The following is a 27,371-nucleotide window of genomic DNA, read 5'->3' on the forward strand; positions in this document are numbered from 1 at the left end:
GGAGGGGTGGGAGGGGGCACGGTGGCCAGCCCTCAGGACACTGCAGAAAGCCACATGCAGGGGGCAGGGGCGGTGTGAGCTCTAGAGGGCAGAGCAGAGGGCCATTCAGAGCAGGAGCCTAGGAAGGCCCAGGTTTCTGGGCTTCATGGAGCTGGCGTGGGGACCACCCCCAGCAGCACCTCAGTGCTAGTCACCATGGGGACGGCAGGTGTCTCCCAGCCTCCTCCTTGGAGATGGGATGGGTTGGAGGGGACGGAGGGACGAAGGTCAGGAGAAGGGACCCCATGAGTCTGCGGGTGAAGCGCAGCACGGCCCGCGACTCAGCAGCCAGCACTCGCGGCTCCGCAGAGCCCTCGCCCGCCGCCTCCTGCCGAGCAGCTTGGCGGACGCCTGTCCACACCCTGCTGCCAACTGACATGGCAGGGCAGCACCAGGCGGCACGAACCCCCAGAGCAGGTCCAGCAGGTGCTGGGGGACATGGGAGACGGACTCCGGCTCAGGCTGTGGGCCTGAGGAGCGGCAGGGCACAGAGCAGCCACCTGCCAGGCTCAGTGCCACTGGCAGGGAGGAGCAGCGGGGGCTGTGGGGTGGGGGGTGAGCACGAGGCACCTGCGGGGGCCAGGCCACAGCCACCGCCCCCAGTCCACGAGAATCTGCTCACAACTGTGACGACGGTGCAGGGGCACCATGCTTGGGCTGCGGCCAGGTGAAAAGTGCCGTCTTAGGACAGCCATTCTGGTGACCAAGGGCACCCGGCGCAGCAGGGCCCAGATGGGAAGCAGGTGCAGGGCAGGGAGATGGCCATGACCTTCCCAGGGAGGGTCCGGGGTCACTAAGCGAGCAGAGCTCCAGGCAGTGCGGCCGAGCCGCGCGTGCTGGCACCAGAGACCAGGGTCCCAGGCCGGGTGCGTCCTGGGAGCTCCCGAGAGAGGCGCGGGCGCTGGGGGCTGGGACCAGGCGGGGCCAGCGGCAGCTACCTTGGCGTTGAGCACGTTGCTGGCGATGCGGCAGAGCATGAGCAGCCCGTCCTCCTGCATGGACCAGGACACGCGCAGCCGGGTCATCCTGCGCAGGGCGCTCTGGTCGGCCTCGTCGTGGTAGCGCAGCCGCTTGCTTTTCTCTGCTGGGGCCTCTCCTGAAAAACAGGGAGGAGAGGGACCTCCAGAACTGTCCCTCCAGGGCGGGGCCCGCGGAGCAGTCCCCAGACACTCACTGTGCCTGAGAGCAAGTGACTGGAGACCCAGCTGTCTGACGGCGGCCTCTACCTGGTCATCGGCCACTCTCCAGTGGCTCCCACTGTGACCTCACTTCTTTGGAGGTGCCTCATGCAGACACTCGCAGGCTGCACTGAGGTGCCTCTGCTGGACAAGCAGGACAGCGACTGCAGCCTGGGTGCCCTCAGCTGCTGCTGAGGATGAGTAGTGTGAACACCTGGCGCAGAGCCTGGTGGGAAGTAGCTGCTCACTAAATGAGCAGTCGACACCTTCCAGAGTATGCACTGGGTGCCAAGCAGGCAGGTTTGTGGAGGGATATTGACAGCAAACTGAGGAGAGGGATACAGTTATCACTGCCACTTTGATGTGCCAAGGGACATGGCATCATCAGGAGCAGGTGTGGGAACTGCTTCTCAGCTCTTGGTCAACAGGCTCTCCAAGGTCTCCTGGCCTTGGGGATCCACGGGCAGCACCTGGCCTTGGGGACCCACGAGGAGCACCTGGCCAGGCAGACACCACATGCTGCTACCTTTGCTTCGGTGCCAAAAGAGGTAGAAGGAAAGTCGGGGGAGGAATCTGGATTCCAAGGGCAGCACCCCACGTTGTGCCTCATGATGAACCCCAATCCTTGTGAGCTCACATGGATCTCCTGCAGGTGAGACTGAGGGGACCACTTCATGGGCAGAGGCCAGGGTGCCCCCACCAGGATGCCCACACTTGACCCACTCAAGGCAGGCGCCTGTTTCAACACTGTCTGCCCTGAAGGAGCTACAGCCAGCAGGTGGCCCACGTGGGTGACATACTGAAGGAGCTACAGCCAGCAGGCAGGTGGCCCACGTGGGTGACATACTGAAGGAGCTACAGCAGGCAGGTGGCCCACGTGGGTGACATACTGAAGGAGCTACAGCCAGCAGGCAGGTGGCCCACGTGGGTGACATACTGAAGGAGCTACAGCAGGCAGGTGGCCCACGTGGGTGACATACTGAAGGAGCTACAGCAGGCAGGTGGCCCACGTGGGTGACATAAAGAGCAAGAGCTGGCCTCCTCGGCACCCGCTCCCTTCTGCGCTGCACTAAGCTGGGCTGACGGGTCCCACGTGGCCGACTGGAGGGGGCACCTGCAGGCTGGTCAGACCTGAGAGACCCCGCAGGCTCCCTGACTCCTGGCCACTGACCTTGGCCTGACTCTGACCCTGGCCTGACTCTGACCTCAGCCTGATGGGCATCAATGCAGACATCAAAAGAAACAAAGAGCAGAGCGGACCTTGGCTGGTTTGAGGACCTTGCTGAGAAGCTTTTTCAGTTCAAATGACATTGAACTGAGCTGTGGGAGTCCCTCAGAGACCTGCAGAAAACAGCCCACAGCCTTCGGAGATGCCTGGGAGCAGCGCAGGCCTCTTCCTGCTGCACGGCTGGGGATGACCGTGGCAGTCAGCGCTGGCAGCCAGGGGACACGGACACCTGTGCCTGAGGGGCATAGGACTGAGACGCGGACGGCTGCCCACCAGCCGCACAGACCTTTCCTCCTCCTCTTGGTCCTCTTCCCAGGCTCCTTCTTTAGCCGTTTCCGCTTCTGGCTTCGGCCGCCCCTGACCTTGCGGCTTCTGCCCAGCGTGGGCTCGCGGTCCACCTCACACTGCTCCTCCCGGTCGGCACACAGCTCGGCGCCTGCCCGCGCTTCTCCCCAGAGAGCCAACCGGCCACCACCTAGGGACGGTCAGAGGAGAGGACCCTCAGGGTGAGCACTACGGAGGCCACAGTGGGCCGAAGGGGAAGCACTGTGGTCGCCTAGGTCCTGGTGCCACGTCCTTCCTGGGGTGGACTCTGGGCACACCCACCTGTGGCACCGAGGGGCAGCGGGCGCTTGGACAGGAAGGTCTGCAGTCTCACGGTGAGCCCGTTCTCTGCGTTGATGTTCTCCTGAGAGACGCGGGCGCTGGGTGAGGACTGGGCACTAGCCTCCAGCCACCACCCTGCAGGGTCCCCCCATGCTCTGGCACCCAGCCTGCTGCTCCAGCTTTACAAGGGAGCAGCTGTCCCGCAGGGCAAGTCAGAGGCCACTGGGAGCAGAGGCCACAGGTGACCGGGGGCCCACGACCTCCAGGACCAGCTGGCTGTGTCCCTGGTGACTCTGGCTTTGCCTGGGGGGAGACGGCAGGACGGGGCAGCGCGGGCAGCTTGGCTCCTCCTGGTGCCCACCTTTCTGGCCTTGTTGATGATGTAGCTGGTCCAGATCCAGTTGCGCTTCAGGTGGGCATAGAAGCTGGAGTCGAGCCCTGCGGCCCCCAGTCCGTCTCCGGGGATCAGGCCCTCGTCCACCACCTCCCGGCTGCCCCTGGGGATGGAACAGGGAAGAGCCCTCCTTGCAACCGGAAGCAGCCCACGGCCTGTGTGGACTCACTTCTGACCTGAATCCCAGAGGAGCCCAACAGGCCAGAGTCGGCAGGTGGTCGCTTTTCTCCAAAGTTGAAAACCCAGAATTTTATGTGACATTCCTAATTTCGGACTGCTGACAACTGATGGGACTTAAAAACAGCCAGTGACTGCGCAAAGCACAGCTAGGGTCAGACACAGCCCGGGCCCCCAGGTCCTGCCTCTGCAGACACAGCCTTCTGCTGAGGCCTGAGCGGGAGGGAGGGGCTGGGCTGCATGGCCTGGGGTGGGGACAGTGGTGGGCAGCGGGACGGGGCGGGGGACGCACGTGGTGTACTCCAGCATGGCGCACTTGCGCTCCAGGTTGTGCCTGTCGATGGCGTTCTCCTGCTCCTTCTGCAGGCTGCCCTCCTTGTCGCCGCCCGAGTCTGGGCTGTTCTTTTGGACGCACGGGCAGCGCACCACACCTGAAAGCCAACGCGAGCTCAGCCCAGCAGGGCCCCTGGCCGAGCTCTGGTAGCCACTCATGAGGGGTGCGAGGACTGGTGGCCTGTGGGACCCGCCAGGGGAAGGGTCCACCTGGCCAGGCCTCCAGTGGCCACATAAAGGGAGACAGAAGGCGGAGGGAGAGGCGCTGGGTTGGGGAGAGGAGGGAGGGGTGGAGGCGGAGGGGGAACCCAGAGAGGGGGAGGCCAGAGCTGCCGTGGCCACAGGTCAGCTGCCCGCGATGGCAGACCCTTCCAACCACTCAAGAGATGCCCTGAGGCAGGCAACAAGTTGTCATTATCCCACAATCAAGAAAATGACGTTTCCTGCAGACAATATAAGTCACGAGGAAACCGCTGGCTTGGGTAGGTGAGGGAGGGTCCGGTCCCAGGAGCAAGGCCAAGGACACTCCCGGCAGGCGTCCACACGGAGAACCTGGCTTCCTGGTGTGGCCAGTGGAAACGCCACACATCTGTCAGCTGGACCTGGACCCGAGACACCCTGTTCTCGCACTGTGGGGTGGACAGTGTCTGGGTGGGCTTAGGAACTGGCCTGTCCCGGGGTGATTCGGGACAGCACCTGCTTTACAAGGTGACTCTGTCGCCCTCTCCAATGTCCCCATCCCTGGGGCAGAACCTGCGGGAATGTCTTCTGAATGAAGGGGCAGTGACTGCCTCATTGACCACGCAAGGTCCCGCAGCTCTGCTCAGGGACACTAAAGAGACGTGAATCCATGACTGTCAGGCCTGAGAGCTTCTGACGTGAGTTACACGTGGCTCACAAATCTTTATCGAGGGACAGAACCCGGAGGGGTCGGCGTTTTTATCATCTGCGGTGGTCAAGGCCCTTGCTGTGAGCGCACAGGACAGTGTCAAGATGACACACACGGGCTGCCCTGCTGGCTCCGAGTGCCAACAACTGTGGCTCCCGCTTCGCCTAAATCCAGGGTGCTGCTGGCCTCTCGGCCCTGGGGCGAGGCAGAGAGTCCTCTCCCAGGTGCAAACTGGACGTGGCAAGAAAAGGTCAGAGCGGGTGGAGCAGCTCAGAGACGGCAGCACAGGGCGAAGGTTCTAGCACCTTCCACAGATCCCCGCATTCGACACGCGTGCGCGGATGCCCACCGTGGACAGGCCCTGTTGACCCCTGCAGATATGCCTGAGGGATCCGAAGAATGCGGCCAGACGGGGGTCTTGGAGAGAAGGTCTAGAAGCAGCAGGGGCTGCTGTGAGGCCAATCTGAGTGAAGGGACAGTCCAGGGGAGGAGACCCTGGGCCAAGCCCAGCACCGCCCACTGACGGGCCCCTGCCAGCTCCCCTCCTCAGCCTCTGCAGAGCTGTCCCCCCCTCCTCACCCAGACATGAGGCACAGCCCCTGATGGACCACCCTGCGTCCACTCTCACATGCTGCCAGCGCGAGGCACTCCTTGCTCACAGCCACCCCGTGGCTGTCACTGCTCTTCACCAGGTCCCCAGGGTCACCCACGATCCCCTCAACATGCCAGTCTCTGCTCTTTTATCCAACATGGACCTCAGGGCTTTGCACAGGCTGTTTCCCTGCCTGGAACCTCCCCAGTCCTGGGCCTGGCTGGTTCAGCCTAATCCCTAGGGATGGCGGGTGGACTTGGGAAGGCGATTCCCAAGCACCCCACTAAAATGCTCTGGCACCCACCACACTCTGGGGTTCTCTGTGAACTAGCCACAAGCGTGGTGAGGGCAGGGCAGGCCGAGCTCTCGTCACGTTGTGGCAAGGAGCAGCGCGTGACCATGGCAGGTGCTCGGCAGGTACTTATTCAGGGAGCACAGGAATGAGGACCAGGTGTGTGCTCGGCTGGGTGGGGCCCAGCAGCCCCTGCCCCCAAGGCCCCCTATCCTACTTTCTCAGGGAGCCCCAGGGACTCTGCTGGCCTTGGGAGCAGCCTGGAAACCTGGAGGCTGTGAGCGACCTGCAGCCTCCTCTAGCTCCCAGCCTCACTGATGCAGAGAACGGGGGAGGCGGGTGTACCTAGCGGGGTGTTGAGGCAGACGCACTGCAGGTCAAACCAGTAGTTCTCCACGTCCTGCATGGAGTTCAGGACGTAGAGCCGCCTCTCGAAGGGCCGGGTGCTGTGGGCCAGGTTGTAATGGGGGTCGCAGATGGTGGTGTCGATGATGACCGCGTTCTTCTTCAGGAACACGAAGACCTGCAGGAGACCCCGCGGGGAGAAGCACACTGCGGATCAGCACTGGGGCGGCCCGCGTGGGGCACCGCCGTCGCTTGGGCTTGGAGGCGTTACCTGGTCTTTGTCCTGAAACTTCTCTGTGGGACCGAACTGCAGCAGCCCCATGTAGCACAGCCGCTGCAGGTTCTCGATCACGGAGAAGATGTAGCGCCTGGACACACACAGGCACCTGCTCCTAGCCGCTCCCCGCGGGCAGCAGGGTCTGGCTTCCACCTGGGCCCCTGGAGGACTGGCCTCTGGCCTGGCCAGCACTGGGCCACCCCACCCTTCCCAAACCCCTCCAGGTAACGGAGACTGGACCCTCCACTCGGGTTTGATCTGGAAAGTCAATGTAACAAAAGGAAAAACCACCCCAAACCACACTGCCCACTGCAGGCCTCAGCGGGTGCTGCCCGGCTTCCTGCTCACGTAAGAAAAGGCACAGCGCCTGCGCACTGAGGCCTGCCGTCCAGGAGCCTGGGGGCCACTCAGAGCCCGCCCTTTGGGAGCCTGGCACAAGGCCACTGGGCCCCTCACCTCTTGTACAGGAGCTGCTGCCGGATGGGCCTGGGGAGGAAGCGGATCAGCGTGTGCTTCTTCAGAGGGTCGTTGAGGAAGTCCTCAAGGTTGTCCACCTGCAGAGGCCATCTGCAGGTCAGCTTGGCCAGCAGACCAGGGTGGCCACAAGGCTGAGGAGACACCCACCAACACTCCACCCCTCCCCGCCTGTGCCCTCCCTTCCCCTGGGGGCAGCAAGTAAGTGCCCTGGCGCTGCTGGAGGGCGGAGCAAGGGGACTCCCAGGAGGTGGTGGGGACTTCACTCCCTAGAAGGCAGCCGGCCTCCTCTGTCATCCCCCTGTCACCCCCAAAGGAAAAATCTGGAGCCGCCCACGTATTTATGCTCTAAAAGATATTCATCAACATGTCATTTAGAAGAATAAATGGCATTTAAATAAAAAATATTGGTCCAATACAGTACATGCCTCTGGAAGAATATTATGAATCCATCAAGTTAACAAACTTAATGATGTGGGCTGGGGATGTGGCTCAGCTGGTCGAGCGCTTGCCTTGCCTGCAAAAGGCCCTGGGTTCGATCCCTAGCACCACCCAAAAAATAAATAATTAAATAAAAATGATGTGGAAAATACAATAAGTTGTCCAGTGGAAAGAACAGGTAATAGAAGAGGAAACAGAATCTCAGGGTTTTTTTTTTTGAGGGTTGATTGAAACACATACCGCCCGCTCCCAACCATAATAAAACAAATGAGGAGCTGGGCAAGTGATCCCAGTTACTTGGGGAGGCTGAGGAAGGAGGATTCCAAGTTTGAGGCCAGCCTCAGCCACAGAGTGAGACCTTGTCTCAAAATAAAAAAATAAAAATAACAAGGATGAGAAAGACAATCTACCAGAAGCTATGGTTATCTCTCTGGATGACAAGGCTGAAGGCATTTCTTTTTTCCCTTTCTTTAAGACCTATGTCACTGCTGAACCAGTTATCTGTCTCCCTCCCTCCAGAAGGAGGAGCCTCTGAGGTCCTCCCCTTTACCAACCTTCCTCTGTCCACCACCACCCCCACCACCCACTCCCGGGGGCAACTCCAAGCACTCTCCCCACGACTGGCTGACTGGTGGCCTCGCCCTGGGACCTGCGACGGCCAGCCCCAGTACCTTGTAGCTGACTTGCACGATCTGGACGAAGATGGACAGGGGCAGGCAGAGCAGGATGTCACTGACAAGCGCCCAGCCAAAGCCAAAGTCCCTGTGGACTGGGATGGGAGGGACGTGGCGCATCCAGGAGCACTCGTCCACGTACACTAGGAAGAGAACGGCGTCACGGGACGGCTGGGCGCCTCCCGGCAGGTCCCGGCCCCACGGGCAGGAGGGAGGGAGGAGCCGGGGCTGGGGTGGGCCCTGCTCTCATCTGAGCACCTGGGAGCCGCCCTGGCCTGTCCAGGGGAGGCCCGTCCAAGGGAGGCCCGGCGCCTCACCTGTCTCTGTGGGAAGCTCCATTTCGGCCTCCCAGGGGGCGCTCTCGTTGCTGTCCTTGGCTGGGCCTTCAGAGGCCTCCAGGTCGCTTCCAGAGGGCCGCGGGCCTGCCCTGCCTGGCTCCTGCTTTCTCCTCTCACCGCCGATGCCGGGCTGCTCGGCCGTTTTGTTGGCAGGGTGGCCGTAGATCAGGTACCACAGGAACATGTGGACCACCCGCAGGCGGGGCATTTTGGGCAGGAACCCCAGGGAACGCCCAAGTCCTGGAACTGAAGCAAGAAAAGGGGCAGAGCGCTCAAGAAACCCCCCAGCCCAGCTCAGCCCCCAGACCACGCCCCCCGGGCACCGTGCCTGGGCCCAGGGAGACAGCCAGTGCCTGCCCTCCCTTGGTGTCCACCTCCCCAGGGAATGTGACTCAAGATGACACCTGCAGTAGCTCATCAGATGCGCAGATGTGCAGGGGGAGGGGTGGGCGGGGGCCGCGGGGCAGTGTGGTAGCGGGTGAGTGTCCAGGACAGACTCAAGGGGCTGAGATGGGGGGTGAGGAGCAGAGGGCAGGCTGTGGGGAGCAAGGGGGCAAGGTCAGATGGGTGGCAGCTGCCTCCATGGAAGGCCACTGGACAAGGTCTCTGGCTTCGTGGGAACGTGCCAAATATTCCAAAATTTTGTTTTTTTCCTTAAACATTTTGGTTGTAGGTGGACACGATACCTTATGGCTGACTTATTCACTTGTTTATTTATTTCCACGTGGTGCTGAGGGTGAGCCCACGGGCTCACACAGGCGGGGCGCGTGCTCTTCCACTGAGACAGCACCAGCCTGAAATTTTGGTTCTTTTAAAGTAACTTATTTCTGTGTTGATACAAATAAGCTGTTCCCTGACTTTCCCTGGTGACGAGGACAGGGTGGGACAAGGTGGACACAGCAGCAGGGTCCACTCTAGGGCCCAGTCTGGTCCACTCCTGGGCACAGCTGCTCAGCCACGCAGGACTCCTGCCCCTCGGTGCTCTCTGTGCCTGGTGGAGGCTGCTGCCCTGAGAGCCATGTGCATGTCTGAGGGGAGCCAGGCGCCTGAGTGCAGAGCCTCAGCTGGTGGGCAGTGGGCGGGCAGGGAGGGCGGCCCAGGGAGCCTGAGCCCAGGGAGACCACCTGAGCTGGGGAGGCAGGTGAGGGCAGGACGGGGGAACTTTCTGAGCTCATGGAACGTTCCTCAGAGGACAGCCAGCAGAAGGAAGGAATCTCTGTGAAGAGCTCCTCGTGTGGGGATCTACCCTGATTCCAGGAGTCTGCCAAGGGCCTGGGAGGCGTGCTGGGCAAGGACCACGTCCATTGTGCAGACAGGAAAAAGGAGGCTGGAGAAGTGATTCCGACCCCATTCACCTGCCTGCAGCCCAGAGCCCCAGCGCAGGGCCCCAGATGCGCCAGCATCACGCAACTGGCCATGAGATGCGGTCGCAGGCGGGCGGGGGCTGCTCTTTACCTACGACGGGGTGGTAGTTTTTAAGCGGGGTTATGCCCATCTTCTCCTCGGTCTTCTTCACCCGCGTGCTCTCTGGCTTCGCGGCCGTGTGCAGGCTGGACTCTCCGGATGTGCGTGGGCCCTCCTTCCCTGGGCTCTCTTCCTCGGCCTCCTCTGGAGGGGCTGGAGGCTGGGGGACTCTAACCCTGCAGCCAAACACCAGGCTCAAGAACACGCTAGAGAAGCTGGCTGGGGGCCTCGGTGTCTGTCTGTGTGGCCTAGATGAAGGCACCAGGCTGGGGCGGGCCCAACCCGCTGTCTGCAGAGGCCAGGCAGAGGACACAACTGATCAGTGTGCCCGTCACAGGACAGGGGGCTGGGGGTACGGGGGGGCCGGGAGGGCTGCCCACTAACTGGGCTGCTCTCCCTTCTGAGGAAGGAGCCCAACACACGAGGCCTGAGGGCGGTTCCAGAGCTGCCAGCAGCCGGGAGTTCTATGAGACTAGTCTTCCACCCTGGCCTCATGGCAGGCCACCCACCAGCACCCTGGGCGAGCCGGCCCGCCTGCCGTCCTCGGGCTTACGCCTGGAGGAGGACTTTCTCTTCCTGCACATTTTCTCCCGTCTGAAGTGGTCCATGAACTAAATTCGAGCCCCCGAAGGCGAGGGCAGCCCCTGGGTAGTCAAGGGCAGCACTGGGTAGTCAAGGGCAGCCCCTGGGTAGTCAAGGGCAGCACTGGGTAGTCAAGGGCAGCCCCTGGGTAGTCAAGGGCAGCACTGGGTAGTCAAGGGCAGCACTGGGTAGTCAAGGGCAGCACTGGGTAGTCAAGGGCAGCACTGGGTAGTCAAGGGCAGCACTGGGTAGTCAAGGGCAGTCTCCGGGCAGCGCCATGAGGCTGAGTGGGACCCGAGGCCTGGGGCAGGGAGAGCTCGGAACCCTCGCTGGCAGATCCGCTGGAGGCAGAACACTGGGATTTTTTTCTTAAAATAGCAAAAAATCACTCCTCACTTAGATTTGGGGTCGTGACCCCCCCACCCTGACCCAATGAGCGCACTGATTTCACGCAAGGTGACCTATAGGGCTTTCTGAGGACATGCGGGACCCACAGGCCCCGGTGCCTTGCTCGAGGTTCTTTTGGGTCCCGCCACTTGCCTGTTGGCGGTGCTGGAGTTGGAGATCCGGAAGCGCACCTGCTCGATGGCACTCCTCACGAGGGGGTCGTTCTGGTCCATGGACGGGTGCACCACCAGGTCCACCTGCAGAGAGAGTCAGTGTCCCAGGGGGCAGGGAGGGCCGAGGTCCTGACATTTCAGAAGACAAGCGGGAGAGGGAAGGAAGGGTGTAGCTGAGCCGCTGGCCGTCACATCCCGGCTGTCCAACCCTCCAGCAGCCATGCCTGGTGCAGCCGTCCGCCCAGTTCCCTGGTGGGGCCGTCACACCCCACTGGTCCCCGCTGCACCTGGGGGAACCCTCCCCACACCCCCCGTAAATCCTGAGCGCTTCCATCTGGATCAGCCAGCGGCTGTCCTCCGTCTGGGGCTCCTGCCAGGCGCACGGCTAAATGAACTGGCAGAGGATTTAGGCAGCTTTCATTTTACCTTCTCCCAGGAACCGAGCAGAACCATGAGGGTGGGTCGGGTTCCAGCAGAGCCGGAGTGAACAAGGGGACCTGACGCAGGGCCATCCCTGCAGCGCCCAGCAGAGGGGAGTCGGGCAGAACAGGCTGAGCGTGGCCGCTGAGCCATGGGTGAGGAGGCTGGTGGCCTCAGCACCGAGAGCCAGGCCTCTAAATGATGAGGGTTTTCAGAATAAATGGTGCCAGCAGCTCTGCACCACAAATGGGCTCAGAGAGGTGTGAGACAGGGGACAGACAGCAACGCCTGACAGGCCACCTCTGCTCAGGTGCCCCTGCTCCTCATTTGTGGAGACCCCACCCCTCCTCTGAACCATCCCTTCTTTGTAGGTTCACGAGGCTCAAAGGAGGCACAGTCAGGTGACAGCTCGAAAATTCAAAACGCAGCACTCAGGCTCTGAGGTCCACACCCAGAAACCCCCCAGGCCTGACAGCGGGGACAGGACACAGGAGCAGAGGCTGGAAAGGAGCAGGCACTCCAGCCAGTGTGGCCCCAGCAGACCTGAGGGGCCAGCGCGAGCCCCCACCACCAAACCCAAGCCCTGAACTCCAGGCTAGAGGGGGGGGCGCTGACGAGCTACAGCCCCCCACAGTGGAAGGGCAAGCCGCAGCAGTGCCCCCCGGCCCCCAATTGCACGCTGCCATCTCCAGTTACGTGATCCCAGTGCTGACTGCTGCCCTGTGCCTTCCTGCCACTCCCCACCTGTGCCCCTAGCACAGAGCAGTCAGAGAGAGCTGATACTAAAGCCGGGTGGCCTCTGCCCAGCGCCCTCAGTCACCCGAGGCTGCGATCTGGAAGATCCGCCCTCGAAGGTCAACAGACACCAGGTGCGGCCAATGGGCTGTCTGTCCTTCAGAGAAGGGACTTCAGCACATCCTGCCGCCTCATAAGGAGGATCCTCAGGCTGCGGGGAGGGAGGGGGTCAAAGGGACATGTCATTTTATTTTAAAAGACTTTGGCAATGGCAGACGCTGTTTCCTGGGTCACTTCTGTGCACTGCTTTGTCTTTTTCAAATTTCTTGAGAAATAAGATGGCGTGAGCCGGGCGCCGTGGCTCCCGCCTACAGCCCCAGCTGCTGGGAGCTGAGGCAGGAGGGTCCCAGGGTTGAGGGCAGCCTAGGTCACTCAGCCAGACCTCGTCTCCAAATAAAAATGGAAAGGGCTGGGTGCAGCCCCGTGCTGGGGACAGTGAGAGCAGGAACGACCTTGGCGGCTGGTGAGAAGGCAGAGGCCCCAGGCAGGGCTTTCTCAAGGCAGAGGTGGGAGCCACAGTCTGGAAGGGCGGTCAGAAATTAATAGTGACCGTCCCCCAGTGCCCAGCTGCGCCACCACAAATTACTCTGACCCTGAAAAATTTATGCCATAGAATATGTGCAAAGTCGTGAAGCGACCATTGCCATGGGAACGGCCCCAAACTTGACATTTTACAGAAATCAACAAAGTGAGACGGGGGTGATGGGTCAGTGGGCTGGAGACTGGCGTGCTCGCTTGCTGGGCCGCCACCTCCCTCCTGCCCTCCCGGGACAGAAGGTGCTCCACCTTCCGAAGGTCCCCGAACTCCTCCTGACGCTGCCTGCCCTCTCCTCCCTTACCCAAGGCCGGCTGCAGGGGACTCCCGCCCGGGTGACTCGCCACTCTCACATCAACCACGCCGTCACTCTTTTCTGTATCCATCTTTCAAAGTTGGGAACCCCTGATCCAAGTCAGGGGCATGCTGCACACTGGGACACGCGGGGTCACCCACAACAGAGGGACCACTGAGAGGCGCCGAGGCCGAGGGCGAGGGGCGGGGAGGCCCTCAGCAGGGCTGGTGCGGGCCTAGGGGGCCAGTACCTTCTTCTTGATGCCATCCTGGATGACCGTGGTGCGGTACAGCCTCAGGAGGCCCTCCTCGGACAGGTTCCGCACCAAGCGCACGATGGACTTCTTGCAGCACTTGGTGGCCACGCCCTCCTGCTTCTCCTGGTCCATGATCATCTTCTGTATCCTGCGACGTCACAAAATAAGCAGCTCAGGCTGCCCACTGGAACACGGCAGGCCACTCTCCACGCCAAAGGACCCCCTGACGGCACCCAGCACAAACCAGGTGTGACAGGGGTTCCTCCCCCAGGAAGGTGGGCCTCCAGGAGCCCTGAAGACCCCTCCCTACAGCACGTGAGGACATCCCAGACGGCCCCCTGCAGGGCCCCCAGCCAAGCCTTGCCGGCAACCCAAGGCATCGGGCCGGGACAGCTGGGGAGGGGAGCGGGGGCGGGAGGCCATTGTCCTCACCAAGTCCAGGCGCTCACTGATCGTCTAGCTAAGGGACATTCCCGTCACCACCGTCCCCGCAGACCTGAGCTGCTCCTTATTCCTCCTATGACACACCTCACTCTCTAGGTCTCACTGAGTCACTGCAGTGACACTTCCAGATCTCTGGTCACAGAATGCCAGGTCTAAAAGGCTCGCTAGGAGCATCTTGCCAAGCCCGTCGCTGCACAGAAGAGGGGACCAAGGTGCTACCGTATCTGCAGACGGCCCCTGTCCCCGAGTCCAGCCCCAGTCAGGGACTGAGCATGAAGCAGCCATGTCCTTGACTGAGGGCAAGGCCCCTCCTCTGAAGTGGCCTTCACACTGCCACTGGCCCAGGAGGCGCTGGCGGAGGGGGCTGCAGGGGCCCTTTCTCCTTCTTTACAAGTTCCTCCCAGCCCACGGTGGCCTTGGGGGGCAGAGGCACGCCTGCTCCCCCACCCCGTCAGGCCCAGCTTCAGAACAGCAGGAGCACACTGGCCCTCCTGACCACAAAGGGACACGGAGAACAGAGGCCGACGGTGGCCGGGGCGGGTGCCCGGGGCTTACGTGAACAGGCTCTCGATGAGGCGGAGGTTGGTGACGGCCTCTATGATCAGGTTCCTGCGCTTCAGGAGCCGGTACGTCTTGTGCGGCTTGTCCTGGCCTGTGCCGTGCTTGCCGGTCCTCTGGGAACCGCTGCTCTCCTGGGGGGCGAGACAGGCGGGCTCAGCCAGGGCCGGACACTGCCGAGGGGTCATGCCCTCCCAGCCCTCAGGAAGGGAAGTCAAGAGGTGGGCCCTTCAGGGTTCTAAAGTGGCACAGCCACCTGCCAGCAGGGGCCCCAGGGCAGGACTCAGTGTTACCTCAGGGGCCCTGGTGCCCACCCTGGGGCGGGCTGTCCACCAGGGAGGCAAGGGATGGCTTCTCACTGAGGCCCATGGGGTTTGTGTCCTCAAAATGCTCCACGGCTTCTCAGCACCACCCACCTCACAGGGGAGGAGCCCAGGGCTCGGCAAGCCGAGGACTGTCTGGCCACTGAGATGGAGTTGGGACGGGGCCTCTGCGTGTCCCTCGGGAAGCACTGGACTACAAGCAGCAGCGGGCTCTGGAGCCCAGCCCAGGTGTCCCTGGGGTGAACAGGAGCCTACGCCACGTGCCCTGGGTCAGACCTTGGGGAAGCTCAGAAGCGAGCCTGAGTGGACCCTAAACCCAGCACACGCCCAGTGGGTCACTGGGCACAAGTCACTGTGTGGCGGGCATGGCAGCTGGGCACAGCTTGCTGGCCGGCTCCTTACTCCTGGCTGGGGTAGCGGCTCCAGCATGGCCGCGAGGTGTACTCGGCCCACGTGGGCACTCAGGCCGGGCAGCACTTCCACCAGGGGGATGGGCTGCTGGGCCCAAGAGGGCGCCCCGAGGGTCAGAGCCAGCACTCTGCAGGCGGCTGGCCACGGCTGCTGGGGAATGGAGACACACCCTGCCAAGAGCCATCAGGGAGCAGAGGACACCACTATCCCCAGAAAGACCCAACAGGGGGAGGCAGTGCCACCGTCATTCAGGAGTGACTTTCCACCTGAGAGGAGCCGAGTGGGCAGAGACCATGGAGCCCCAGGCTGTAGGCAGCGCGTGCTGGGGCCACACAGACCTGATGGCAAGGGGCAGGGAGTGGAGGGCAGGGGACACAGTGGAAGCCCCGCTGGGGACAGAGCTGGCAGGCCCAGCTTCCACAGCTGGTGACAAGGCCAGTAGCGATGGACAGGGAGCCTGGGCACCCAGCAGGGAGGAAGGGCTCAGTGGGTCTGTGAGCACCCCCCTGTCCCCACATGTCCACCACAGGGACAGGAGCACAGCACAGAGGAGCAGCAGGGCAGGGTGAGTACGGTCCTCACTTGGTCTTCACTTGATTCAGGGGCAGCCACCAACCCGTAGGGGCCCCGCGTCCCCCGCAGCCCAGAGCTAGGATTTACCTTGCAGGGCCGTGACCCCAAACCAGCAGCAGCAGGAAGCCACCCACAGCCCACCCCCCAGGGGGGCCTCGTCTGCTCTGCTTCCAAAGACCTGGCAGAATTGGAGGCACCTTTGGAATCATGTGATGAGACGGCATCCTGTGCCCGTCACCTTCTAACCCTTGTCCTCACACGGATGACAAAGCCTCTGACGCCTTGGAGCATGCAGCGTGTGGACAGGACGCCGGACACGCTCTCTGATCTGTTTGAGGGTCACTCTTCCCTCACAGCGAGTGCTCCTGGCCTGGCACCTGCAGCAGGCTCCTCGACCGTGGCCGAGTCTGTGCTGGACGAGGCGCTGCTGACCGGCAGGATGGGGCGCAGCGCTGGAGCACTGGCCTGCATAAACCAGGCCCCGGGCCGGACATCCAGAGCCACAAAAAGAAAGGAAGAAAACATGCAGCCGTAGCCAGGCGCAGGGTGCCCTAGCCCTAACTCCACATGCGGACAGGGCTGCCTGGAGGCCGAGGCAGGAGGACCACCCGAGCCTGGTTCGAGGCCCACTGGGCAACATGCCAGTACCTGTCCAATCAACAGCCACCATAACCAGTACCCTGGCCTGGCAGCCTCACTGCTGGGAGAGTCCCTTCCCTAAACGATGACAATCAAAATGTCTCTTTGGCCATCGTCCTCTGGGGCAACACCAGCTCACAGCCATCTAAACTGGCAACACAGAATTCCTTGCAAAATAAACTCGAGTGAAAAGAACAAGCTGTTGGAGAGGGAACCTGGGGACATCACGGTGCAGGTGACTTGTGTGCAGGGTGCGGGCACGTGAAGGAGCGTGGGAACAAGGACGTGGCTCCCGTGAGCACAGAGCTGGCCCTCGGTGCCTGGCCCTGGCCCTGGCCTTGAGCTTCAGGCACAGACAGGAGCAGGTTGGCCCAGCAGCCAGGCTCCCTCGGAGACAATGCCCTCCCCTGGCCAACACTGACCTTGGGGTTGTCCAGCCGGACCTCCTCGATCACCGCGATGTCGCCGCTGTTGCTCTCCACGCAGTGGGAGCCGAAGGACACGTTGAGGTCTGAGTTGCTGCTGGAGTCCAGCAGGCTGTCCCTGCCCGCGGAGCCCCGGCAGGCCCTGTCCTCGGCAGCTCCTGCGGAGGAAGACGGCTGCTTCTTCAACGGGTGTAGGTTTAGGACTTTCCACCCACCTGTGACGAGGGCAGGAGGGGAACCATCAAGAGGGAAGGGATGAGGGCTTCTGTGCTTGGCAGCCACAGGAGCCAACAGGCCACACCTGCTGACTGTCACTTCAAAGACAGGGGAGGACCCGCGGGCAGCCAGTGTCCCTCTCACAAGGCCAGATGCTAGATCTGCAAACCCGCCATCAGCCCCACCTGCAGGGCGCTTCACAAACAGTCATCTCTTCTGAACCAAAACCCCAGGGAGCTTGGATAGACATTGAGGGAAGGGAACAAAGGAACCTTCCGGAATTCTATTCCTTTAATAGTAAAAACCTAACAAAACATTTGCCAAGGACACTGCTGTGCAAGCAGGCAGGAGACAGACCACATGACTGTCCTCGCCAAGCCTCGTAGGAGATGCGAGTGACACCTGTGTGCCCCGACTCAGGGCAGCACCGAGGAGCCCTGAGGTGCCCACTGAGCTGAACGGTGGTCCCTGCAGGTGCCCGCAGGCCCAGGCGCTCGGCCCCTCACGCCCCCGCCCGTGCCAGCCACCTACCCTTGGTTGGCGTGGAGTGATGAGGCTGGGTGCCTGGTCCCAGGTCCACAGAGGACCTCAGGTGGCCCTGGGAGGCCCTGCCCCTGCGCTTGCTGCTGCGGCTGCTCTCTTCCTCGCTGTCTGACTCGGAGAGGAAGGCGTCCTCGCCCTCGGGCAGGAGTGTCTCCTCGGGCACTGAGGCCAGGCTCACGGTGGTCAGCAGCTCGCTGCGGGCCTTCTCCCGGGCATACTGCCGGCTCAAGTCACTCTCCTCCGCAAACACGCATGAGATGTACTTGGTCGTCCGCTGCCGGCCCTCATCTTCCATGAATCCCTACAGGGGACAGGAGTGTGTTCATCTGCTGAAAAGAGCCTGCTGCACCCACCACAGGCTGGTGGCCTGGTCTTGCTGTCCCCAGCGTTCTCCTGTCTCGTGGCCTGGGGCCCCTTCCTGCCCCGTCTCCTGGCCCTTGCTTCCATGAGCTGCTGGAGACGGCTCCGGATGCGATCCTGCCCCCGTGTGCTCCTGGGGCGCGGGGTCCTAACGTGACCTTCCCAATAGCCTCTGGGCTGGGCACAGGCCTGGCTCACAAAAATAATGGTCAGCAGGCAGGGAGTGTTTGTCACACAGAATTCAGTGGCTGCTGGGCACTAGAGCGTCCAGGCCTGCAGGGCTCCTGCCCCACTCAGCCACAGCACAGGACTGGTGGCCTGGTCATCGCTGATCTGGGCTCACTTTATCTTTTGGAACGGGGGCGGGGCTCCGTGGGGTAAGGAGGGGCGTCAGTGCACACGGCACGGGGGTGGGGGGCACCAAGTGCTCTGCCATCATGAGCTCACCCAGAATCCTGCCTTCAGGCAAAGTGTCCAGAATGTGGGCAAGAAGAGGGTGACGTGGGAAAGTTTCAGTACCCAGGGTGGCACTACTGAGGGTAACAGAGCTTCTAGGAGGTGGGACCTAGTGGGAGGCCCTTAGGTCACCGTGCTCCCAAAGGGTTCTGGGACCCCAGGCATCTTCTCTGTCCTTCTGGCTCATGATGGAGCAGTCGCTTCACCACGTGTCCCCGCAACCATGTGCTGCGCAGAGCCAGCGACTGGACACTGCAGAGCCACGAGCCAGGGCGACCTTTCCTGAGTCACGACCCACACAGTGACAGAGAGCTGACTGACAGGGGCACCAGGCTGGGAGGGCAGGTCTGGATCACAGAAGGGGACACGCAGTCAGCTTGCCCGACGCCCTCCTGTCACGTAAACACGGAGGCGGCAGGTGGACGGACACTCACGGCCCAGCTGCCCGTCCCCACCCGGGAGCCAGCTCCAGGCGTAGGTGCCCTGCCTTGCGACTTCCCAAAGCTGACAACTGCTCCGGTCTGAAAGTGGGGACAAGGCTGCAGCAGTGACGGGGGGCCCCAGGGAGCCTTTGCCCCTAGGCACAGATGGCAGGTGATCTGCTCCTGACGTCGTGTTACCTTGACGACCTTGAACCTCTGGAGCAGCCGGCAGAGCATCCTGGCTTCCAGCTTTCCCACGTTCATGGCCACTCGGATCTCAGCCTGGGAAATGCCTTTGGTGCCTCTGCGCTCGACTGTGAGGAAAACAGAGTGAGCCCCAGCCGCGCCTGGGCAGCTGTGCCAAGTCACCCCGCTCCCAGGGGCAGGGGCGTCGGAGCAGCAAAGCCAACAGAGGGTAGCAGGGCCCTCCTCTCCTGCTCCCCCAGGCTCCACCAACACCTGAGAACAAGACAGCTCTAGCGGGCTCCACCACACCAGCACCCCAAGTGTACGGCCACCGGGGCTCGTCTACCGGGGGCCCGTCCACCGGGGCCAGGAGGGCCATTTCACTCAGCAGCAGGAAACCAGCCCTTTCACATGGACTTTTTCACCTGAAGGAGACCGACCCTCTCGAGCAAACTGTCACATTCATGTACGATCACATCAAAATGAACCCTACCACCTCGTGTGACCATAATGCGCTGATGAAGGCTTTTCAAAAAAAAAATTTTAACTGAGAACTTTTTTAACGTGCAATTCCCAGGTTTCTTTCCTGGTAGACCAGGCACTGGGACACCGACAGCCACACTGTTCTGCAGCAGCCTTCAGCGGACCACGGGAGGGGATGACTGCCTGGTGCCCTGGGGAAGGACTGGCTGCTGACCGCGCATAGCTCCGCGCTACGTAGGTCCTCAACTCTCGTCCTGCCACCGTCTTGGCTCCTGGGTACCGTTATCTCATCTTTCCACGAGGCCCTTTTAAACTCCCTCTTCTAATCTGAGGCTGAGGACCCCAGGAAGGAGGACAGCGGGCAGCGGAGGTGGGCCCGTGCTCGGGGGATATGTGAACCGCAGGGCGGACTTGGCGGCCAAGCTCCTGACTGCTGGAAACCCTCTCCTCTCCATTTCCTGCCAGGAAGCCAGTCAGGGCGAGGAGGCCCTGCCCCATGGCGTGGCAAGAACAAGAGGGGGCCAGCTCACCCAGGAACAGGCTACAAATGGGAACGAAGAGCTAAGGGACACTGTCCCCAAACGGGGTCTGAGGAACCCATCCTGCCAACTGCCCGGCCGCCCTCCAAGGAGGCCAGCGATGTGCTGTGCGGCTTCCAACCCGCGGCTGAGCCAGGGCCCTGAGTCCTCTGCCCCCAGTGGCACTGGGTCCCTGAGGTCCTACACAGACTCTGGGGCCCAGAGGAGAGGTGAGGAATGGGAGAGTTTTTGTCCCTTTGTCATGAGGACTCCCAGCCTGTGGCGACCGCAGGCCAGGACGTAGGGCCACGGGTGCCGTGCTGTGGTCCGTTCATCTCCCCCATCTCCATCTCTGTGGAGCCGGAACCCTCCCTGCGGCAGTGTGGGGAGCGGGGACCAGGGGGAGGTGACTGGGGGGCAGGGCCCTTGTGGATGGCCGAATGCCAGTGTGTTTCCACTGATCAGTCACCACGAGAGCAGGTGGCCTGGCAGCAAGGCCGCGCTGTGTCTGTCTCTTCCCCACAAATCCGCGTCCCTCTGGCTTTCTGTTCAGGCATGGAGTGGCCTAAGGCCACAGCCAGAAACTGAGTGGTGCCAGGACCCTGTCTGAACTTCCTGGCCTCCCTAAGTCTAAGGCAGAATCAAACCTTTTCTTTATAAATCATCCAGTCTTGGGTGCTTTGCTATACGACCAGAAAACGGACTAAGATAAACAGCAGTTTTTTAATGCTTTCTACGTAGCAGACCCTGTTCTGGATACTTCAGTCCTCATGATGCAGTGGCGCAGGTGCTACCCCGTGTGCGGGTCAGTTTTAGACACCGACCTGGCTGGATGCAGTGATGCCTGGCAGAGGATGATTTCTGGAAGTGTCTACAGGCGTATTTCTGGAGGAGATGGGCCTGTGAGGGGGTCGGTTGCTTGGGGAAGACCTGCCCTAGGGTGGGCAGGCACCAGCGAATCAGCGGGGGCCCAGGGAGCATGAGAAGGCGGAGAGGAGAGGTGAATTCACCCGCTCCCTCTTCTAAAGCTGGATGCCCTTCTGCTCTGGGGCGTCCGAGCTCCGGGGTCTCTGGCTTGTACCAGAGGTGCAGCTTCTCAGCTGGGGCAGGCCGACCCCTAATGAATTCTGTCCGTCTCTGTGCTGACACGTGGCCTGGTCCTGCCTAGCCCCACCCCACTTTACAGATGAGGGGACGAGGCTCAGAGACAAACATTGCACAGCAATGTGGCACCAAGCCTCTGAACTTGACTCTGACCCAAGGGAACCGCGGAGCTTCCAGGGCACCACAGCCTCCGGCCACGGCCTCCACTCAAGGGCTCCAGAGCGGTGTCGGAGCGACGCCAAGGGGACTCACTGAGCTCGTAGGTCTGCGTGAGCATGTCCCGCTCGTACACAATGTCCACGGGGGGCAGCCCCTTGGAGATGGCCTCCTCGTCGTCATCGTCATCATGGTCATCTTCAACCTTCCGCTTAAATTCCTTCAGCAGTTTAAGGCACCGAACCATGACGTTGGTCCCTGGGAACAGGAGCACAGGTTTGCAGCGGTGAGGAGACAGGACCTGAGGGCTCACGACTACCCTGCAGACAGACGGTCACCCCGTCCGCTGACAACTGCACGTCGGGGCAAGAGGCCTGAAAAGTGCCTCCACTTGGTCCTTAATGTAACCAGAGACGCCCAGGGAAGGGACAGCGCAGTGCCTGCTGTCCTGGGACGTGGAGCCTCTCCCGCTGGGCGGTGGCTCCAGGCTGGGGACCTGTGCCTGCCCTTGAGCCTTGTCTCCCTGGCACCCAGGACGGGGCCCGCGTGAGGAGGCCTGTGAAGGGGACCTGGTGACAAGAGGAAAGCCACCAAGGGGAGGGGGGTGGCAGCAGCACAGAGGGTGCCGTGGCCCCGCCAGCCAGGCCTGGCACAGAGGGAGGCACCGTAGACACCATGGGGGTCAAGGGCTCCTGGTCGCTTATGGTAAGATACGCCCCAGCGCTGGCCTCGGTCACGGGAACCTGCTCGGGTTCTGAGCACGGCCTGCAGCCTGGGCAGCGAGGCTGGGCAGCGAGGCAGAGGATGCTGGGAGGCTGTGAGCTGCGGTCACTCCTTGCCCTGCGATCACGGTGTCAGCAGCCACAGGGCTGACAGGGCCCGAGACACAGCAGAGGTGCTGTGGCTGCCTGCTCTGTCACACCCTGTGAGGCCGCAATGCTCTCCAAAGGACCAGAGCAGCTCAGCTGGATGGCTGCCGGGGAGGTCTGGGGCCATGGGGCAGGTCGCCCTGCCTGTCCCCCAGAGCACAGCCAATTTCTTTACCTTATGTCCCAGCCACACTTTCTTTGTATGCATGACAAGTCAGTCCCAGTTTATTTACCCAAACGTCTCTGCACTTTGTCAACACACCAGTCCCTTTCCCCGAACCATGTCAAGCACACCATGGCTTTGGAGACCCCTGTGTCCCAGGCAGCGGGCCCAGGGGTCAGCACCTAGACTCTCCTGCTCCGGAGCTGGGTGAGCCTGCCCAGTGGGCTGAGGCTGCAGGCCACGGGCCTTCCTCAGCCTGACCGCCTTGCCTGTGACCGGGGCTAGATGCAGCATTTGGCCTCCCGGGGCTGAGGGTCAATGGAGGAAATAGGGCAGGCAAGGGAGGGACGGGCCTGCCTTCCTGATTCCAGGGGACCCGGGGACCCTGCTCACCCGCCCTTTACACCACACCTCTCCCACAACTCTGGAGTTTGACCAGCCTTGGAATTCCAATTCTGGGGACTGAGGATGTAGCTCGGGGCGAGCGCCTGCCCAGCCTGTGTGGCCCTGGGCTCCATCCCCAGCACCCCAAAACAAAACACAGGACAAAACCCCTCAGTTTTTATTACTGGAATCCCTTCAGCTGCTATTTGCCATTTCTGGGGAGCATGTTCCAGAACATTAGTTGGCTAAAGCCAAAAGCAAAGAGGGCCCCAGGGAGCGCGAGTGAGCAAGGTGCCCAGAGCAGCTGCCTGTCCCGCCACCTGAGCTGCCCTCTCCAGACCAGCAACCCGCCCTGGGGGAACTGGGGGCTGGTGATGGCAACCACAGGACCTGGCAGGGCTTGCTCCCAGGAACAAAGGGCCAGGTGACCACAGTGTCTGAGGAACCTTTTAAAGGTATAGTGCACCGTGGTCAGCAGGTCAGCACAAAGGAATCTCGGGGCTCTCCAGCGCTGCAGACCCAGGGCTGAACATGGCCGTTCGAGGAGCTGAGGAGAGGGCCAAGCATGTGGTTTCTGGAGCTCTTTCTCCTCCTGCTCCTCACCTGGTGCCCTGCAAGTCACTGGCTTTAAGGAAGAGGAAACTGAGGCTCAGGGGATCATATGATCTAACGGATCCCCCCACCTGGTGAGGCTAGAATTCCACGTCCCTATCAGGAAGCACAATTTACTGGTAGAAAAAATGCAGTGTGGACGTGAAACGGACACCAGAGCCTGCGTTTCCCACGTTCTCAGCGAGAACCCTCGTCTGGCCACCTGGCAAAATGGCGCTGTCAACCCGAGAGTCCGAGACAGGGAGAGGGCTGCTGGGAGCTGCCAGCAAGTGTCACATAAATCCAGGTGCCACCTCACCCCACCCCACCCACCTCTGCGTGGAGACAGACCACAGGGCACGGCGTCACTCAGTCCGGGGAACCTTCAAGGAAGCCACCTGGAGGGACCGCAGGGACCTAAGACCTGGAGCCCAGACCCCGGGCAGCCAGGACCACGGGCAGAGGGCACGGCTGCAGGCTGGGCACAGGCAGCGGACTTGGGTATCTGCTGGGAACCTGCGGCTGCCCGCTGCACCTCCTTTTTAAGGGACGTGTCCTCTCTGCATGTCAGTCTCCTCAGCTGAAATGGGGACACAGGTGGCATCTCCTTCACAGAGTGCTTAGGACACAGTGTGGCATAGGAGCAGTGCTCAGTGAACCCCGTTACTGCCAACGTCACCACTGTTATCATTGCCACAACCTGGAAAACACAGCGTTGAGGATCAATTGTCATACCCAGTCACTGGGACTGAAAATGTCAAGGCGGCCTGGGGACTTTGATTCAACTGGCTTCCACAAACATTTGCTCTGCACCGGGTGGGGACAGAAACAGGGGGGACAGGCTCCCTGCATCGCGGGGGGCTTCCCAGGAGAGGCCGGCAGGGCGGGGAGGGCGCTGGCCTGGCACCTGGGAAGCCCCTGGCCCCACCTGGGGGGTGTTATCCCTGGGCCTGGAGGAGGCAGGTGACTCCCACACGTCAGCCAAGCTGGTGGCCGGGGCTAAGCAAGAGCCTGAAGCACGTGCTCCCTGGCTGGACAGCCAGGCCACCCTGCCCTCCTTCAAGCACACAGACGTGGACATGAGAAACAGCAGACTGGCACCAGCAGGGGACAGCAGTGACAGTGGGGGATACTACAGATGGTCTGCCCAGCAGAGGAGGACAAGCACCGTGGGCAGAAGGAACAGGATCAGTGAGGGGACGACCCGCTGCAGAGGGCAGAGGGGCAGAAGCAGGAGGGGGCTGAGCAGGGGCGGCCCAGTCTCTGGGCGGAGGCACCAGAGGGGACTGAGTGCTGTAAGCCTCAAAAGTCACCTTCTGGGTCCGATTCCTGCCCGAGCACTGACCCGGCTCTGCGTCCTCAGCAAGGGATTTGTGCCATCTTCTTGGTAGCAAAATGACAGCCTGCGGTGGTCACACCAGAGTGAAACAAGTCCCCCTGGCACGTCATCTGGATTTCCCCACCTGCCCACTCGGGAGCGACCAGCAGGTGGGCTCACCATGGGGTGTCACTGCCCACTTCCTGCTCCTAAGGACAGAGGGGTTTCCTTTCTGGTGACACAGGAAGCCAGAGCACGGCATGACACACGGGCTCCCGGGGGTCAAGGAAGTCCCATGAATGTTCTTGGTCTAGTTTCACAGACATCATTAAACACCGCCCCCAGTGCTTAGGCTGAGTGGGTGACCCACACAGTTGAGCCCCCCTAGTTCTCCAAATGGGACCCACAGATGCCAAGGGCCATGTGTAAACTGTGTAGCACTAACTCTGTGACCACTTGAGCCCGGGGCCAAGAAGGTGACGTCACCGCAGTCAACTCCCTGGCCCCCTTGTTGCTTGCCTCTGTCACCCTAGGGACCTCGCATGTGCAGCTCAGGAAGCAGACCCTCCAGGTCCCTTGTGCCCCAGGCACTCAGCTGGCCACACCCTAGAAAGGGCCCCTCTCAATGAGGCCAGTCCTCAGGTCTGCCACTGCCCTGGGCCCTGGTCTGGCTCCCTGGAGTGCATTCCCGGCCCTCGCTTCCTGGCCAAGGAAAGTCCGGATCCCCGTGGGCAGGATGGCTGAAGACGAAGGCGGCCCCCAGGAGAGCTGCGCTTGCCCTGCGGAAGTTCAAGGGCAGAAGTTTTCTTGATCTTAATAAGTCTTTGCCACATTAAAATATTCTTGCCTCTTTATCTTGATTATTAATGACAATACTCGTCATCTTTTCCGTAGTGTCTTCTGTTCGTCACATTTAACTTACAGAGCTGATTTTTTGTTGCTTATTTGTAACTGCCGTGAGCTTTCACTCCACCATTGATTCTCCAGGTTTTTCAACTTTCTGACAATCCTTTTCTGATCTGTCGTTTTTGTTTTTCTTGTTCTTTTAAATCCAGTTTTTGTTTTTATCTTGAAGCTCTTTTAAGCCTTTCTATTTACTTTATTGTACTTAGTCAATCTTAATATGGCTCATTTCTCTTTTCTTAGGTTGTATACTTTAATCCTATTTAAATGTCCTCTTTTGCCATTTTAATGATCATAATTTAGTTTGCTGTACCGTTATGTTTCTTGGTTTAGTTTTTATTTTTTTATTTAAAAACTTAACAGGTCTATTGAGTTTTAATCCATACATTATATGATTCACTCATTTAGGGTATACAAGGCAACAGTGTTTTTTTGTTTGTTTTTTGCTTTGTTTTTATAGAGAAAGGAAAAGGTTTATTGCTTTGCTAGCAGAGGAGAAACACAGGGGACTCCTGTCCCAGAGGCTGTGGTTCTGCCCATCAGCAGGACACGGGCTGTGAAAGAGGTTCTCTGGGGGAGTGGACATGCCCTTGCTAATCTGGGGGACAGTCATTTCTGAGCTCTCTGGTGCCCTCCCCAGAGTCTGGATGACTCGTTCCTATGGTGGCCGTGGACTCGGGACAGATACTCTGCCTGGATGGGGAAGAAAGGTGATCCTGTTTCCCCTGAGATCAGGGAGGAGCAGCGAGAGAGGAGGAGAAGAAACCTGTCCATTGAAAAAATAAGTCTCAGTGGAGAGCAGCCAGGGCCGTGTTCAAAGCCTGAAGTGGACCTTGTTGAGAGTCCCCTCTGTCAACTGCCACATTCGCAGGTCTGCACCCCCACCCAGGCCAGGGCAGGACATTCTTGGCCTCAGCTCACCCAGCGCTCAGCACTGCTAACAGGGCTCTGGAGTTGAGGGATCTGGACTTTACTACAGACAGAGTCCTGTGGCGATGGCCTCTGGGACCGGCCATTCTTCCTCCATTACACTCTCTTGGCACCGTGGAAACTCAGTGGTCCACAGACGCGTGGGCGTATTCCAGGACACCCCCCCATCAGTCCGCGGACCTCTTCTTGTTCCGCTCACTGTCTCCATCCCGTATAACGTGTAGTAAGTTCTCCAAGTGGGAAGTGAGAGTCCCTGGTCCCCTTCTTTCTCAGGGCTGTTTTAGCTTCTTGGGTTTCTTGCAATTCCTTATGGACTTCAGAACCAGCCTGTGAATGTCCAGAGATAACTCAGCCGAGAGTCGGCCCTGGGCCAAGTTGAACCAGGTCATCTGGGGCGTATGTCACCTCTGTGAAGTCACGTCTTTGTATCTGTGAGCACGGACGTCTTCCCACTTACTGAGATCTAAACTCTTCTCCACAAGGTTTGATAGTTTTCAGAGTATACATTCTGCACTTCTTTTGTTAAATTTTATCCCTAAACTAGATTGAACAGACTGTTTTCTCAATTTGATCTTCAGACTGTCTGTTAGAAGTACACAGAAACAGAGGGCTTTCCTACACAGATCTCGCTTAGCGTCTATTTCTAAGGGGCCACGGGGCAACAGCTGAGGGGAAAGTCCACATCATCAGCAGGGAAGGACACGTACTTCCCCCACCCCAGCCCGGAAGTCACCTGACAGTGAACTTGGGGAGCCCCTCAAGTGACCACCCAATCAAGTCCCAGGAGCACGCCTGGCAGGAGCTTCCCACTGGGCGTGCAGGAGGGACAGCCCCCACCCTCGTCCCCCTTCCTCTTTTTCTCAGCACCATTTAATAAACACAGGGCAAGGGCCAACACTTGAAGGAAATAATTCAAATTTGCAAAACAGAGCAGCTCAGTTTTCATTACCAAGGTTATTTTTGCTTTTTGCAAAACAGATCACTGCAGCCTTGGGGCAGAGAAATGTGTACGTGAAATGTGCTAAATCTGCGTTCTCTGTTCGATGCATACGTACCTGGCCCACCGGTGAGTTTACGTCATCTTTACTAATTATTTAAGTCTTCTGTATTCCACAATGCCTCAGAGGGAAAGTTTTATGCTAATTTTGCCAAAGAACAACAAAGCTCAAAGCAAAACAAAAGCAAAAACAAAGAACCCTAAACATTGCATTG

General features: G+C 60.5%; 1 protein-coding gene across 2 annotated transcripts in view; it reads right to left on the reverse strand.

Annotated features, from left to right (window-relative positions):
* The window catches only part of Gtf3c1 (general transcription factor IIIC subunit 1), a 64,718-nt gene that overhangs the window by 14,367 nt on the left and 22,980 nt on the right, over nt 1-27,371 (reverse strand). The window contains exons 7-24 of one of the 2 annotated variants that reach the window (XM_076839801.2): nt 21,098-21,259; nt 18,753-18,868; nt 17,305-17,617; nt 16,555-16,715; nt 14,184-14,320; nt 13,179-13,332; nt 10,864-10,967; nt 9,733-9,917; nt 8,257-8,523; nt 7,937-8,082; nt 6,807-6,904; nt 6,345-6,441; nt 6,074-6,251; nt 3,915-4,053; nt 3,413-3,548; nt 3,052-3,133; nt 2,732-2,920; nt 978-1,135 (exon numbers count right to left, since the gene is read on the reverse strand). In XM_076839801.2, coding sequence (XP_076695916.2) covers nt 978-1,135; nt 2,732-2,920; nt 3,052-3,133; nt 3,413-3,548; nt 3,915-4,053; nt 6,074-6,251; nt 6,345-6,441; nt 6,807-6,904; nt 7,937-8,082; nt 8,257-8,523; nt 9,733-9,917; nt 10,864-10,967; nt 13,179-13,332; nt 14,184-14,320; nt 16,555-16,715; nt 17,305-17,617; nt 18,753-18,868; nt 21,098-21,259 — 2,822 coding nt within the window. Of the gene's footprint in view, nt 1-977; nt 1,136-2,731; nt 2,921-3,051; nt 3,134-3,412; nt 3,549-3,914; nt 4,054-6,073; nt 6,252-6,344; nt 6,442-6,806; nt 6,905-7,936; nt 8,083-8,256; nt 8,524-9,732; nt 9,918-10,863; nt 10,968-13,178; nt 13,333-14,183; nt 14,321-16,554; nt 16,773-17,304; nt 17,618-18,752; nt 18,869-21,097; nt 21,260-27,371 lie in introns of both variants that reach the window. The other variant, XM_076839800.2, reaches the window with a different exon arrangement.

The sequence above is a fragment of the Callospermophilus lateralis genome, chromosome 19 (genome assembly GCF_048772815.1).
Source record: "Callospermophilus lateralis isolate mCalLat2 chromosome 19, mCalLat2.hap1, whole genome shotgun sequence".
In the NCBI taxonomy this organism is placed as follows: Eukaryota; Metazoa; Chordata; class Mammalia; order Rodentia; family Sciuridae; genus Callospermophilus; species Callospermophilus lateralis.